Source organism: Chanodichthys erythropterus, chromosome 3 (assembly GCF_024489055.1).
Source record: "Chanodichthys erythropterus isolate Z2021 chromosome 3, ASM2448905v1, whole genome shotgun sequence".
Lineage (NCBI taxonomy): Eukaryota > Metazoa > Chordata > Actinopteri > Cypriniformes > Xenocyprididae > Chanodichthys > Chanodichthys erythropterus.
In genome coordinates, this window is record NC_090223.1 from 54,512,233 (window position 1) to 54,528,918 (window position 16,686).

At 39.5% G+C, this 16,686-nt stretch overlaps 1 protein-coding gene across 1 annotated transcript in view; it reads right to left on the reverse strand.

Moving 5' to 3' along the window:
• Window positions 1-16,686, reverse strand: part of prkcab (protein kinase C, alpha, b) — a 219,354-nt gene that overhangs the window by 21,032 nt on the left and 181,636 nt on the right. The window contains exons 11-13 of the mRNA XM_067382826.1: window positions 12,980-13,071; window positions 11,348-11,410; window positions 7,010-7,148 (exon numbers count right to left, since the gene is read on the reverse strand). Coding sequence (XP_067238927.1) covers window positions 7,010-7,148; window positions 11,348-11,410; window positions 12,980-13,071 — 294 coding nt within the window. The remainder of the gene's footprint in view (window positions 1-7,009; window positions 7,149-11,347; window positions 11,411-12,979; window positions 13,072-16,686) is intronic.

A 16,686-nucleotide genomic window follows, 5' to 3' on the forward strand; every position in this document is an offset into this window, starting at 1 on the left:
TTGTGGCAAAGTGGGTACCGCTGGACTCCGGAGAGCCAGCGGCGGTAGATGGACAGCCGCCACAAAATCCCCCCGGCCCTCCTCCGGGGGTGGGAGAGCAGATGGAATACTCTCCCAAAGGGCAGGAACCTTCCGCTCCAGGTCGCCCGTCTCAGGGCCGAGTTTTCCCCGACCGCTTGCCACCTGGCTGGCAGAGACGGGCTGGGCACCACGTCTGCGACCGGCACCCTGCTGTTTGGCTGGTGTAGGCTGCTGCTTTGCCAACTTAGCAGGGGCGGAGGAAGACGCAGGCGGGCGCCCTCGGCGACGAGCGGGCTGAGGCTGAGCCACGGGTGGCTGGGTGGAGGCAGCAGCGGACCGCCGTGGCATGACATGTCTGATAGCCTCAGCCTGCTTCTGTGCAGCGGAGAACTGTTGGGCACAGCTCTCCACCGCGTCGCCGAAAAGGCCGACCGGAGACACGGGGGAATTCAGGAACCGATGTTTGTCGGTCTCCCTCATGTCTGCCAAGGTCAGCCAGAGGTGGCGTTGCTGGGCTACCAGAGTAGACATCGCCTGGCCAACAGAACGCGCTGTCACCTTCGTTGGTCAGTGGCAGCGCGCAGCTCCCCAAGCAGCTGTTGGTCAGGACCTTCCTGGGGCATCTGCGACAGCGCTTTTGCCTGATAGACCTGCAAAAGGGCCATAGCGTGCAGGGCAGAGGCAGCCTGTCCACAGGCACTGTAAGCTTTCTCAGTCAGACCGGCTGAGAATTCACAGGCCTGGGACGGGAGACGCGGCTCACCGCGCCAGCCAGTGGCCGTTGGACACAACTGCGTCGCAACAGACCGCTCGACTGGCGGGATCCTCGCGTACCCCCTGGCTAGCCCGCCGTCCAGGGAGGTGAAGGCGGACGAGGGACCAGGCCCTGTACGAGCCCCATGCGGAGCTTGCCAAGACCTGGTCACCTCATCGTGTACTTCCGGGAAGAAAGGCATTGGGGCGGGACGCTGGATTTGAACAGCGCGACCCCCCCCCAAGTACCAATCGTCCAACCGATATGGGCCGGGACAGGGTGGAGGGTTCCACTCAAGCCCGACGCACAAGGCGGCCCGGGAGAGCACAGCCGTGAGCTCGGGATCCGACTCGGGCAACGCTACCGTCCCGGGCGGCAGCGCGTCCGAATCCTCCCCTGAGGACTCAGGCTCACCTTCCGATGCAGCGATCGACATCCGATCCGCCGCCGGCACACCAAAGGTAACGGCTGGACAGTCCGTAGAGGGCCCAGCGGAAACCAACGGTGGCACGATGGGTTGCGGTGCTGATGAGGCGGCAGGGGCCCGAGGAGCGTTTCCGCTCGGCGGGGAAGCCCTGACCGTAATCCTCAGGTCACCCTTCCTATACAGCGCCGTACCGTCATTCCGGTTCCCGGGGCCGGAAAAAACGGTCGTACGCGGCATAGGAGAGGGGACCCCCGCTTCCTGAGACTTCAGGAAGGAGAGTCTCGACCTCAGCATCGCGATAGTCATGTTCCCGCAATGGGAACATGAACCATCCACAAAAGCTGCTTCAGCGTGCAGAATGCCCAAACACGAGATGCAACGATTGTGCCCATCAGCAGGGACCAGGGAACGACCGCACCCATTAACGCACAGACGAAATGACATACTGTCAGGGTTCGTCTGTAAAGCTCTTTTAGAAGGGGAAGTCAACTCACTCGTGCTGAAGCACCCAGGGAGCGACGCGATGTGTCAGGTACACCACTCCCTGACACACCGAGGAACCGGCCCAAATCGCTACACACGCACACACTCTTTGTGTTGCTGTGAAAACAGCAGTTTTCGAGCTTATAGCTCAGCTCCTCGGAGACTCGCGACCTCGCTGAACATGCCCTTTCACCAGCACTGAAAGCTCGCTGTAAATCATCTTCTGAGGCAATGTTTTAGAATAAAACAAACGAAGAAAGGAGTCTTCTAAAACAGGACACCAGTGAATGGCTCCGAAGCGAAAGACAGAGTGCGATTGCATCTGCTTCCTATTTATATACACCTGACGGGGGCGGTGCGCATTATGCAAATATCGCACGCCAATTCCATTGGCTTGTTTTAGTTTACACGAAGATGATAGGGCTCTCTAAGCGATATCCCAATTCGTCGGTCACTACTGACGTACGTCGAACGTGACCGACTGAAAGGGAACGATGGTTTCTCTAGATAAGACCCTTATTTCTCGTCTGGGATAGCTGTAAACTGTAATGTTGACCTTCAACCGTTTAGGTTCCATTGAAGTCCACTATATGGAGAAAATTAATTTCTTAATTTCTTTTCGACTGAAGAGAGAAAGACATGAACATCTTGGATGACATGGGGGTGAGTAAATTATCAGGAAATTTTCATTTGAAAGTGAACTAATCCTTTAAATAAGAAGAATAGGTGGATTTAGGATTGTGACTAGAGTAAACAAGACCCATTTCCTTTATGTGTTCAGGTATTTTTTCATTTGGTTTCCTCATTTTTGTGCACATCTGTCCTGTCCAATTTATGGAGACGTCTATTTAGTTTAAAAATAGTAGTTGTTTTATTATTTGTTATGCAACACCACTATGACAAATTGTCACATGTTCTAACATACTGAGCTGTGGTTCTCATGTAATCGACTGATCAGATCAGTGTCATGTCATTTTCCCCTCTTTTTCCACACCATCTCTCCACCATCCACTGTCAATAAAATAGCAGGAAGCATGCAGCTGAGCGGAGCTGTTGATTAGGTTTTCTCCAGCTCCTGTTTCCATTGATCTATTCATGGGGTTACGATTGTTTTTGGAACAGGAAGGTCAATATATCTGATTGTTTCTTCATTACCATTTTTCTACAGACAGGATGTCCAATAAAGACTGTGAAATTTGAAAGCAAACACAACACAATGAGTGCAAAGAATAGAAAGTATCATAGGTTTTGTACTCCTTGAAGTACCACAGTACATGGTAATGATTTAAGTTCCCACATGAGATAGAAGAACCATTTTTGGTTAATCAAAAAACTTTTCAGTCAACAGTACTTAATAGAGCCACTTTTTTGTAATGTAAAGAACATTTCAAAAAATCGAAATAACCTTTTTTCTTCCTCTATAAAGAACCTTTTGTGAAATGGAAAGTTTCCATGGATGATAAAGGTTCTTCATGGAACATAAGCTAATAAAGAACCTTTATTTTTAACAGTGTGTATGGTACCATGACACTTTTTTTAAAGGAAAAAGCAACAGCCACTTTTGAAGTCTGAAGAACCAAACATCTGCTGCTCAGACCAATCATCTGGAGAACTGTATGTACAAAAATAAAAACGTCATTGTGTTTCCAAAAATACAATCCCATCTGCAGTAGCATAAAGGCTGCCATGTGATTGGCTGCGGACAGATGAAGAGGTGGGCTACTTCAGGATGAATAAACGAGTCTGTCAAGACACAGATGTGCTGTAGTTTCTAATGGAGATGCTGAGATGGTCCAGTCACACTGACCTTCTTTACATTCACAATACGCTGTAGGCCGTGACGACACGCTGGTGGGAGGGCAGCATTTTCAGCAGTGTGTGTATGTGTGTGTTCCCTCTGCAAACCTGCATTATTCTACATCTATATGATTGTGCTCAATCTATAGAGCTTTTTCCTCTAAGCATCAATGTGTGAGTTAAAGGGAATAATTCACTGGGACTGATGGCTCAATTTGACCGAAAAGCATCATGTAAACACCTCAATCAGTCAGACTGAGCTCGATAGCGAATACGGATGAAAGCTCGATACAAATGAAATTTCAGTCTGATTAAAAAGGGTTGGTATAGAACCTAAATCAGTTTAATGAGAAAACTTTACCCATGTAAGCCCTTGAATATGACTCTCAAAAATACCTAATGCACATGTGCAGTGCCATGATGTGTGTGTATTGAATGTTTCTCTTCTGTTTAGATTATTATCAGGGTCACTGATCAGACATGAGGAAATCAATAAGCTTTCAGCTTTCATGGCACATGAGCTGAAGACATCAGGATGACGCATGAAAGAACGCAAAGAACCGTAAAAAATCTGCAGCTATATGCAGTATAAAGAGATGAAAGTTTGCTCAAATCCTTCACACACATAAAAAACATCCAATATCATCCATTTTAAAAGCTATCATTGCGCTATAAGGAACCTGCCAGAAATACATCATGTTTATGTTTGCTTTCTCTCTTCCCACCTACAATATGCTTTTCACACTGTGCATCTCCTTTGTGTCATAACGCTGGAAGAGAGCATGATGTTCCTGCTACCCACACTGCTCTCTGAACCACACACACAAACACAAACACTCACACGTCAAGATGTCAAGCTGCCACAGTGGAAATGTCACAGAGTTAATCTACAGGTCAATATCACTGGGGCTTTGCAAAAGAGAGCAAATTAAAATATGGCTATTAGTGAATGGTGTGGTCATGAAACATTTAGCAACAAAACATGCAAGATGTACCTAAATAATCAAAGGATTTGTTTCAGTTATTACATTAGTTTAAATATGAAAAAAAAAAAAAAGGTTAAAAATGTCTTTAATTGATGAATTACTATTAATATAGACCAAATAGTTACTAAATAAAATTAAACAAATTAAAATGGTGAAGTCTGGGCTTCTCAGATTGGGCTTAACATGAATAAATGGTGTGAATTTTGAGACAGAACTTCCCATTTGGCACAACTTAAATAATTATATTAAAGGGATAGTTCACCCAAAAATGAAAATTTGATGTTTATCTGCTTACCCCCAGGGCATCCAAGATGTAGAGGACTTTTTTTCTTCAGTCGAACGCAAATTATGATTTTTAACTGCAACCGCTGCCGTCTGTTAGTCAAATAATAGCAGTGATTGGGAACTTGAACAATAAGAGTCGAAAAAACTTCCATAGACAAATCCAAATGAAACCCTGCGGCTCGTGACGGCACATTGATGTCCTAAGACACGAAACGATCGGTTTGTGCGAGAAACCGAACAGTATTTATATCATTTTTTACCTCTAATACACCACTATGTCCAACTTCGTTCAGCTTCCGGTTAGTGAGGTCAGATCGCGCTCTGACAACGGAAGTGATGTCTCGCGCTCATTGAAGTATATGGGCGAGACATCACTTCCGTCATCACAACACGTTTTTTGACCTCACTAACAGATTAATTTTTGAGCAAGTACATAACCAGCCAGTGTTCAAAACTATCTCCTTATACCTTATACCTGATTCACAAAGGTAAGCTTGTAATAATGTTTTCTAATTCAGGTGGTACTGGTGGGTTTCCACGGGAAATTCAAACATGCCGCCGTTCGTCTTTGTGTCATTGCGTCATGTCTGTTTACATAAAGAAGGAATCCCAGCTAGTAATCTATATTCGCATGTGAGGATGCACAGGTGCACAATAATAGTAATTTGCACGGTCTGATGTGATATAAGCTAAGTGATCGTTAGATTTAATCACTATTGGCAGTGGGATTTATTGTAATGCTTTTATTTTCAGTTAGTCAGAACAAAAGTGGCAGACATGTTACTTGTTTTCCGGTGAAAATTCGTATATTGGTAATACTTCTATGACTACAATCTACAATGCATTGACTGACAGCAAACATTAGATTCATCCGCCTTGAGGAGCCGTGCCAATGCACAACCCATGTAAAGATGATAGTTCCACAAATAACTGCAATTGCAGCCACAGAGATGGCGACAAAGAGGCAAAACTTACGGACTGCAGCTTTGAATAAATTAAATCTGCATTATATTCCACATGATTATATATAAACATTTTAAATATTTATTAAACCAAGCATTTTGGTTTTAAAACCTTGCATGATATATTATTTAAAACCTGCTTCTTTTTAAAAAGATTTTTTAGGTAATTTTTTTTTTTATTTTTAATGACAATGGGCTGTTTTTGCAATCACCATTCAATAATTATGCCAATAATAGGTGTGTGTTTTATTTTTGTGTCTGGGTTTATGATGATTCCCCTAATGTAAAAAGGATCTTTGGAAAAACAAGCCTCTAACTTACATTTCTCTAAAAACCAACCTTTACATACAATTCACTGCAGTTTTCAGCTGAAATGAACACTAGTGGCAATAAAACACTACCGACTTTTATTCTTTTTCAAACAAATTATCATTACTGGGGCAGATTATTGATTGATAAAAACATAGTCAATACTATATTATAATATCATAAAAACCCTCAAAACCCTTTTACCATAATATATGATTTTTAGACTGATACATTTTGACATTTCATCACATAACCAGCTCCATATATATGGCTTTATAGCTCACCTGGTATAGTGTTGCATGGGTGACGTGATGTGAGTCCCGTGAAACACTAGCTGAAAACTGTTTTTTCATCTCAAGTTTGCTTTTGTTAACACTATCGATTACTGTTAGAGTCAGGTTTAGTGTATGTGGTATATTATGTTTGAATGTGAGAGAACATTAACCTTTAAGCACCACCCATAATTTCTGAACTGCTGCATTACGTACAACAACCAACAAGATAAAATTTGACCAGATTCACATTCATTTGTTTTGGATAAAACCCCATTTTAGAGCCAATCACAATCACATTTAAGAAGCAACAAAATATCATTGTACAGAAATGTCACCACAGGCAGATTTTCCTACGAGCCTGGGTTGCCTAATGTTGTATGAGTTGTGTGTTTATGAGGTTGTGAGTCTGATTGAGAGGTCAGCAGGGGTGAGGAGTTTCAGGCCTGAGGTTGTGTCCTACATGCAGTGAATATGACGCATCACAACTCCTTCCTGTCCGGGTCACTTGTTTTCAGCAACCCAGACCCATTAAAAGACTGGAAAACTCTACTATCACTCACTCTTGAGCTGGAGTTTGACAACTTCACTCCTCACTGACTTTCATTTACTTTCATTGATGAACAGCCAAGATAAACCTCCCTTTTTTTTTAACCACAGAAGAAAAAAAAAAGTCATACGGGGGGGGGGGTTTGGGTTAATGCAGCTCTCACCTCCGGGGCGATGTAATCCGGCGTTCCACAGAAGGTGCGTGTCGTCATGCCCTCAAACATGTTTTCCTTACACATGCCGAAGTCTGCAATCTTGATATGGCCCTCGGAGTCCAACATCACATTATCCAACTTCAGATCTCTGAGGACAAAATACACAAACCAGGTGTATGAAATTAACCTCAGATAACTGATGTTCACGGCAAATGCTGTGCCTTGCCTCGGCAGACAGCTGACAGTTAATAGTGTGGTCTTTAGCTGTGGGTGCGAGCGGGCAGTGAGCGAGGAGGACAGGGCGACCTCCGCCATGCTCAGCCTTCATCATCAAAGAGCATGATTAATGCGAGCTGAACGCTGCAGCCCTGCAGGGACGGGGAACGGCGAGCGAGGAGCTGAATGCAGACAGCTCTGCAGATAAACAGCCTTCCTTACAGAGTGACTCATTCTCTGGACACGAGTATTTATACTGCACTTCATGGGCGTTTTGGACCTGCTAAACCCTGAGTAATGTTGTTTTCTCCAAGTAATATGTGTTTTCAATGACACTTAAGTTACTATTTGCACACAAGTGTGTTCTCTACACGATGTCTATAAATTTCATAATTTACAGCTAGCATTCCTCTAGAATGTGGATATGTTAGCTATCGCAAATTACGGGGTGAGCTGACAGTTTAAAACAACTTAAAGTGATATTTCACCCAAAAATGAAAATCATCCCATGTTTTACTCACCCACAAGCCATCCTAGGTATATATGACTATCTTCTTTTAGATGAACACAATTGGAGATATATTTAAAATATCCTTGCTATTCGAAGCTTTATAATGGTTGTGAATGGAGGGGCAAGATTTTGAAGCAAAAAAAAAAAAAATGCATCCATCCATAATAAAAGTAATCCATATGGCTCCAGGGGTTAATAAAGGCCTTTTATAGCTAAGTGATGGGTTTTTGTAAGAAAAATATCCATATTTAAAACTTTATAAATTCAAATAACTATCTTCCGGCGGACGACCGTATGAATACTGCACAAGTCGACTTGCGTCAAAGGAGTAACTGGATTGGGACTCATTCTCAGCCCTGAAGTTTCATGCCTTAGACCGGCCAACTTTAATTCACGACCGTACTGTTCACTACTGCCCCCATAAAATAAATAAATAAATAAATAAATAAATAAATGAAGAGTTTGGTTCCAAAACACATTAACTCCATTTTGATTATTCTTTAGCAAGAAAGTGGCAATATGAAAACCCCTATTTTCACTTTCACATAGCATCTTTTGGATATAAAAACATTAAAAATTCAAATCTACATTTTTATTTTAAAAAGTTCATTATAAAAACATTATTTTTTTCCCCAAAATACAATAAATCCATGACACTTTTTTTTCAAAATGCAATTAATCCATCAAGTTATTTTTCAAATTGAAAATACACAACAAAGTAAGTTGATTCACATATATGACAGAGTCTAAACTTTGCCAATATTTATCTTATATACAGACATTTTACTAAAAATACATTCAGCCGTCGCTCTCAAAACGGTCATCTTGTTAATGTTATAAATTATTTGTCATTACCGATTAAATATATCTGGCGCCACCGCACGGTTAAATAGACACATTTGCCGAGTACATTGGTATTAAAAACGGCTTTTAAAAAAGGCTTTAATGTTTACAGTGCGTGGAATGTTGCGCTGTGATTGGTTGAGAGCGGATATATCGTATTCTGCAAAAAAAAAGGCGACTGCCGTTTGTCACGTTTTGGGAAGAAAGGGAGAAAACATGACAGAATAACACGACGGATATCGCATTTTGTGCAAAATTAATAAATGGCTATTCAATACCGACCAAATACAATACTGATTTTGGCGGAAACTCAATTTTTTGAAAATGGCGTTTATCGCGTTTTGGAACCAAACTCTTCAAATTATAGTACTAAAAATTATTAAATTTGATATAGAGTCATTTTTTTTGTTATAATAATGATTTTATAAAGTGAACCATTGATTAATTCTCTAGCCATCTAGTGGCTGTAGTTAAAAATTCATGTATTTTTTTTTTTTTTTTTTAAGTGTTTGATTTCCAGTAGATGCCAGCAATCATCCACTAAACCGAGGCCCATTTTCCATGTCTTTTTCATGTCTTTTTTGGCCATGAATAAAACTGAGAAATGCAGATGAATTTGAATTTTTTTTCTCGTGATTCAAACAAACTGTGTAACAAACTGAAGCTCCTCTTCTCTTATATCAAAATCTGCAAATCGATGTCTTAAAAAAAAGTTTTAAATATGGATATTTTTCTTACAAAAAACCTTTCCTTTGCTTCACTTCAGAAGGCCTTTATAAACCCCCTGGAGCCGTATGGATTACTTTTATGATGGATGGACGCATTTTTTTGGCCTTCAAAATTGTGCCCCCCATTCACTATCATTATAAAGCTTGGAAGAGCCAAGAAATTTTTAAATATATCTCCGATTGTGTTCATCTGAAAGAAGATAGTCACATCTAGGACGGCTTGAGCGTGAGTAAATCATGGGATCATTTTGATTTCTGGTTGAACTATCCCTTTAAGCACAACACAACATTTTTATGAGAAAACATATTACTGATTTTAAACCCTCTAGATGTCTTGCCGTATAGACGTCCAACATGTGAACAAGTGAACAGAGTGGTGCAGGTATGACGTCAGAACCCAGAAGTCTAAATCGCTGCTGGTTCCTTTGAGATTTTCCTCAGGGGTTTTATAAAGGGAATTTTCAATTTATAAGTAAAATAACTTAAATTATAAATTATCCTCTGGGGTTCTGACGTCACACATGCACCACTATATAACAGTTTGAATTACAGCTTTTTGCTGCCATAATTCTTTGATTAGACAAAATACAAGCCCATAAATGCAAGTCATCAATCTTTTAGTTCATTTTCCAAGTTAACTCTCTCTCCACCAACATTTTTTAAAAATGCCTGTGTTCATCGCCTGCATTTTTGATCATTTTCACAAAAAATTATTGGCCACCAGACTATTTTATTGTATGAATATCTGAACATGCAAAATACCAAAAGAAAGAACAGTTTCATTCTAGCGTCATGCATTCTTTTTTACCAACACTTGAACGTGGGTACGCATCATTTTGAACAAAAAGCTGAGAAAGTTGCACAAGCAAAAAATCCAGCTGTGATTTCATGGGGTCTTTAAATATACAGTTAATGCTAAACAGCGCATCTTTGTCTTGAATTTATCGCAGTTATATGGCAAATGAACTGAGGGTCTTTCTCTGTAACAGCTTTTTTTTCTCTCTTTCTCTTGTCCCTGCTGTAACAGCTGAAAATGGAATTTTAATAGCACTGTCTTGACACCATCTCAGCTGTTATTGGCTCCGTTCTCAGCCAATCTAATTTAATCATGTGGAGAGTCACATCTGCTCCAATCAAGTGTATTTTCCACTGATGCTGACACACTGACATTGTGTGACTTCTACAATCTACTGTACAAGATCTTCTGTGCTCCTCATATTCGATGTAGGGCAATGGCTATGTAATACTTAAAGGGATAGTTCACCCAAAAATGAAAATTTGATGTTTATCTGCTTACCCCCAGGGCATCCAAGATGTAGATGACTTTTTTTCTTCAGTCGAACGCAAATTATGATTTTTAACTGCAACTGCAACCGCTGCCGTCAGTCAGTCAAATAATAGCAGTGATTGGGAACTTGAACAATAAGAGTCGAAAAAACTTCCATAGACAAATCCAAATTAAACCCTGCGGCTCGTGACGGCGCATTGATGTCCTAAGACACGAAACGATCGGTTTGTGCGAGAAACCGAACAGTATTTATATAATTTTTTACCTCTAATACACCACTATGTCCAACTTCGTTCAGCTTCCGGCTAGTAAGTGATGTCTCGCGCTCATTGAAGTATATGGGCGAGACATCACTTCCGTCACCAGAACGCGTTTTTTGACCTCACTAACAGGAAGCTGAACGAAGTTTGACATAGTGGTGTATTAGAGGTAAAAAATGATATAAATACTGTTCGGTTTCTCACACAAACCGATCGTTTCGTGTCTTAGGACATTAATGTGTCGTCACGAGCCGCAGGTTTTAATTTTGATTTGTCTAAGCAAGTTTCATATACTGTTATAGTTGAAGTTCCCATCTACTGCTATTATTTGAATGACAGACGGCAGCGGTTGCAGTTAAAAATCATAATTTGCGTTCCACTGAAGAAAAAAAGTCACCTACATCTTGGATGCACTGGGGGTAAGCAGATAAACCTCAAATTTTCATTTTTGGGTGAACTATCCCTTTAATGACAAAAGTACAGATACTGTAATCCACTCACCTGTAAATAATTCCCTTCCTATGAAGAAAGAACAGTCCGACAGCAATCTCTGCTGCATAGAATCTGTCAACACACCACAGTGTAGATTAGTCAGCATCACACATTCAAAAAGATGTAAAGGACTTTTTTTTTGTGTAATTCTCAGTCTGGTATCAGTTCTTACAAGAAGCAAAGGAAACAAATGTGTCTTTGTTCAAGCGTTGATTGTTCCAGCAGAATTTTTCTCGCCTCTGTTGACCAGGCGAAAAAATGTTGTGAGCTCAGACATTGTTTTGCTCGTGCAGACATATATTAGAATAACAATATGAACAGGAGCAGCTCTCTTATGAAAACAGGCATCATATGTTTCCTCATTATATGTTTGCAGTTTTATTCATGAGTGAAAACTGAGTGTTGACTGAACAAATGTTTCTTTGTGTTTAGAACTTTCTGAGCATGGCGTAAAAAAAAAAAAATATGAACATGCAGACGGTCTTTTATACTATATGTTTTCGCATTGTGACATTTTAAGCACATTTCCATACAAATTCTTGTTTTGCATTCTCCTAAAATGAAAAAAAGAAAAAATAGCATTCTCATTACTGTAATATGACAAAAATATGTTGTTTAAATTATGTATTCAACATAGAATATTTGTTGTACTGAATCTAACACAAATCAATATTCTCTGTAAAAAATGTTTAATTTGCTTAAAGGTGCAGTGTGTAAATTTTAGTGGCATATAGTGGTGAGGTTGCGAATTGCAATATAGAGAAGCTACAGTGGCCAACACAGGACAAAAATGTTGCCGTCTGAGACAACAGAGAGTAGCTAGTCAAGCAAACACGCTCTATAGAGCAGGTTGTCCGTTTAGGGCTGCTGTAGAAACGTGCCGGTGTAAAAAGCGACTTCCATGTAAGGGAACCCACGGTGTATGTAGATAGAAATGGCTCATTATAAGGTAATAAAAACATAACGGTTCATTATGTAAGGTTGTATTGTAAATTTTAACACACACCACTGAAAACATAGTTATGTATATTATATTGCATTTCTGTCACAGATCCTTCTAAAATTTACACATTGCACCTTTAACTTTTTGAGTTCTCTTTTTACATTGACTCAGTTAAGTTAGAATATTAAGTATTCAGCTTGTCAAATTTAGCTATTTGAACTAATAACATTTAGTTAGAATAACTTTATGAAAGTAAGGTGAATTTCTTTAAGTTTGCAGTGCAAAAGTTCACTGTAAAAATGTAAACTTTTAGTAGGAGTTCAGAACCTTTAAAATAGCATAATAGGGGCACTTTAAGTGCTTTTCACATAAAATTTAATTATAATTGCAAAATAACTATACTAATTTATAGGATAAGTGGACGCTACCTGTTGAATTATACATATGTACATGGTCATGCAACAATGTAGCATACTACTGTTTGAAATGTTTACAGCTGCATACTGCTTCACATGATTTAATTTAGCAGTACATTATATTATAGGTACTACTTAGTATGCATTATGCAGTGTTTGCCACACAAACACTGTTTGGACAAACCAGCATGTTCAATCACATCAAAAACGGCATGTTTGGCTTGACTAATGAGCTTATCATTATTCTGTACTCATGTGTATTGTTACATGTACATGTCTTACACGGCTTGTGGCTCCTTAAACTTGCCCACTTGCTGGATGTGATACATCAGATCTCCACCGTTAATGTACTCCATTACAAAGTACAGACGATCCTGACAAAAGACAAATAATATAAATAGTACAGCTGCAGAAAATTAATTGATTTAGTACTGAATCAATCCATGTATACTGACCTCAGATCAGACAGGATTTTATTGACTGATTGATATATAACAGACACGTTAGTGACCACACCAAGAGATTTGGCTTTGACTTTCCTTTTTCCTTCTCAGATTAGAAAGCAGGACAGATGGCATATCGACTAACACATTAACTCAAATGACATGACTAAAGCATTTCTTGAATATGTGTTATGCTTCTCAGGGCTCAACAGAACGGATGGTCTGAGATAGTTTGGGCCAGTGATGCTTTGAACCTCCTGTATATGGTAGTTATTGGTAGTCCTCTGTGAGGTATGGAAAAAATAGTTAAAGTTATTGATTAGCTAATAGCAAACTAGCTCATTCAATGGAGTGCTATAACTGTAGGGGTGTAACAGTACACAGAATTTACGGTTTGGAACATACCTCAGTTTTGGGGTCATGGTGCGGTATGATTTTGGTAGGAAATGGACACACTTTAGTTTAGGGTCCAGTTTGTACTACTATAATAATATTGAAGGTTAAATTAACTTATTTATATACAAACACTTAAATTACACTCAATGATGTTTTTATTATCAATAAGGTATAGAATTACATAATCATATTTCTACTCCAATTCGTTTTTTTGAAATATAAACATTTAAATCGCGGCTGTTATAACTGATTTATTCAAAAATTATAATGAAAATGCAATGGTGCATAGCTATATTTATCAGAATTTTGCTTTCTTGAGTACACTTTTCTAGCTGACTAATGAGTTTATGGTCACTGAATATGTTTTTCTGAGGTAAATGTGACGTTACGTGACATTGTTTACAAGCTTTGTTTTATTGAAGTCTTTCCGAGGTTGAAACACCGATCGAGCTATTACGCGAGATTTCGGTAAGTTGTACTGTATATTTTAACATATGTTCAGACGCTACATATTCTGCTCATTCATCACCGGAAACGGACTATACTAATCGATTCTTGGGATTTAAGAATCGATATCGGTTCGTAAAAATTAGAATCAATTAAAATCAAGAAATCAATATTTTTTACCCAGCCCTACTATTAACTATGACTTTTGCCTCAATAAATGACTAATTACTCTTTTTCCTTGTTGTGATGGTTAGCAAGCAGCGTTGCATTACCACGTGTGCCCCCTTCTGGATTAGAGCGTGATGTCCATACTACATGGTTCAGGATGAATGTATGTACCGAATGTATGTAAAATTTTTTGAGTATGTGTATGTATGTGCATTGGTTTATGGGTGTGGGGTGGTTAGTTTAGAAGTCTGGTAAGGACATTACCACAACATCCACAGCACAACATACATTGGTGAGCAGCACTGCAGAGATTTCAGCAGAGCGGCGTCACCTCACTCTGACACCAGTTGTGTTGTAGGCGCATTGTGACCATCCCACAGGGAGTTACAGTGTTTAGAGTGAAATGTGAATGGACATGATGACTGGTTTGCTGTCAGTATGCAGCTCATGAATATTTAGTGAGGGCATGCTGGGATCTGTTGCATTATTCATCAGCAGGATGTCCATACTGAGAACGGCCTGCTGTGACTCCTGGAGGAGCTTCCCTTGTCTGAGTCTGATGCATGCAAAACCCCCAAACTGTTCATATCAGCTGTTTACATACATTTTTCTTTGAAACATAGACAGAGAACTTGAAGATGCAACTCTTTTTGATACAATGACAGTTCACTGTTCAGCTCCAGTAAAAGCAATATAAAAGAATCACAGAACTTATTTCTTATTTCAAGTCTTCTGAAGCCATATGATAGCTTTGTGTGAGGAAGAGTGAAATTACAGTTGTTGACTGAAAATAGCCCTGAAATTAAATATGGCACCAAAATATCTAGTCTCAAGTCAGGTATGTTTGGTCACATGATATGAAAAAATACACTCAAAAAAAAAAAAAAGTGTGCCATTTATTTAAATTGCATGTTTAAACCGGTCTAACTGAAAATCATGGTCTCAAGTTAAAATTGGTTTTGTTCAGTTTGACTAAAAGCAAACACTTCCCACAAAAAAAAAAAAAAAATTAAAAGAAACAATTTTGTTTAAATCGTATTTTTTCTTGACACAAGAGTGTTAATTTGCAGAACACATACTATTAGGTCGCATTTTCGTTTTCTAAACGAACAACTTTTGCTTCGGTTACGCCTGTCGTTTACACTACTCCATGGTTTTCGACCTTGAAAAACTGAGACTTTCGAAAAACACCGCAGACCCCAATATTTTTTCCAAAAACAAAAACATTCATTTAAAGTAAAAAGATCATTTATTATAAAGAACATATATATCTGTCACAGTTATGTTGTGTTTCTCTGTCTTGTTTAGTTTACTTTGTCTCTGTTTTGCCTTAGTTCTAGTCTATCATTAGTTGTCATGAATCCTAATTAGTCCACATCTGTTCCCTGTTCATGCTTTATGTAAGCCTTCACTCTTCATCAGTTCTTGGTCTTGTGTTAACGTTTGGATTGTAATGGATTGCGTTGTATTCTTGCTCTCTGTGTTTATTTAATATTGTTTCTTCATTCATTCTGGGTCCCACGTCTCTCGTCATTTGGATTATACAAGCAACCCCTGACAATACTATACAAATAATCAATATATTTTCCAAAATGCTACATAATAGGTCAGTATAATCATTTTACAACTTAATTTCACCATAAAAAAACTAAATTATCTTTAATATGAAAGAGGAATTTGATTAAACGAAAAATATTCTGTTAGTCAATGCTTAAAGGATTAGTTCACCCGAAAATGAAATTATGTCATTAATGACTCACCCTCATGTCGTTCCAAACCCGTAAGATCTCAGTTCATCTTTGGAACACAGTTTAAGATATTTTAGATTTAGTCCGAGAGCTTTCTGTCCCTCCAATTAAAATGTGTGTACGGTAGACTGTCCATGTCCAGAAAGGTAATAAAAACATTATCAAAGTAGTCCATGTGACATCAGTGGATTAGTTAGAAGTTTTTGAAGCATCGAAAATACATTTTGGTCCAAACATAACGAAAACTATGACTTTATTCAGCATTGCCTTCTCTTCCGGGTCTGTGCATATCGGCTTTCAATCCACAGTGCCCTTCTGCTCCGGACAGTGACGCTGATGACGTGTTATCCAGTGCGCCCAAACTTCGTTTACAGTCTGAGGGAGACGCACGCTGTATTCAAGCTATTCTACATTGTTTTTATTTTGGTATTGCTGTATTTTTTAAAATGGTGCGTAGGTGTGCATGTCACGGATGTCCTAATCGCGTCACTGTCCGGAGCAGAAGGGGGCGGTAATGCATCAATAAGCTGGATGCCAACCGCCGTGGAAGAAGAAGAAGTAGCGTCACTGTGGATTGAAAGCCGATATGCACAGACCCGGAAGAGAAGACAATGCTGAATAAAGTCGTAGTTTTCATTATTTTTGGACCAAAATGTATTTTAGATGCTTCAAAAACTTCTAACTAACCCACTGATGTCACACGGACTACTTTGATGATGTTTTTATTACCTTTCTGGACATGGACAGTCTACCGTACATACATTTTAATTGGAGAGACAGAAAGCTC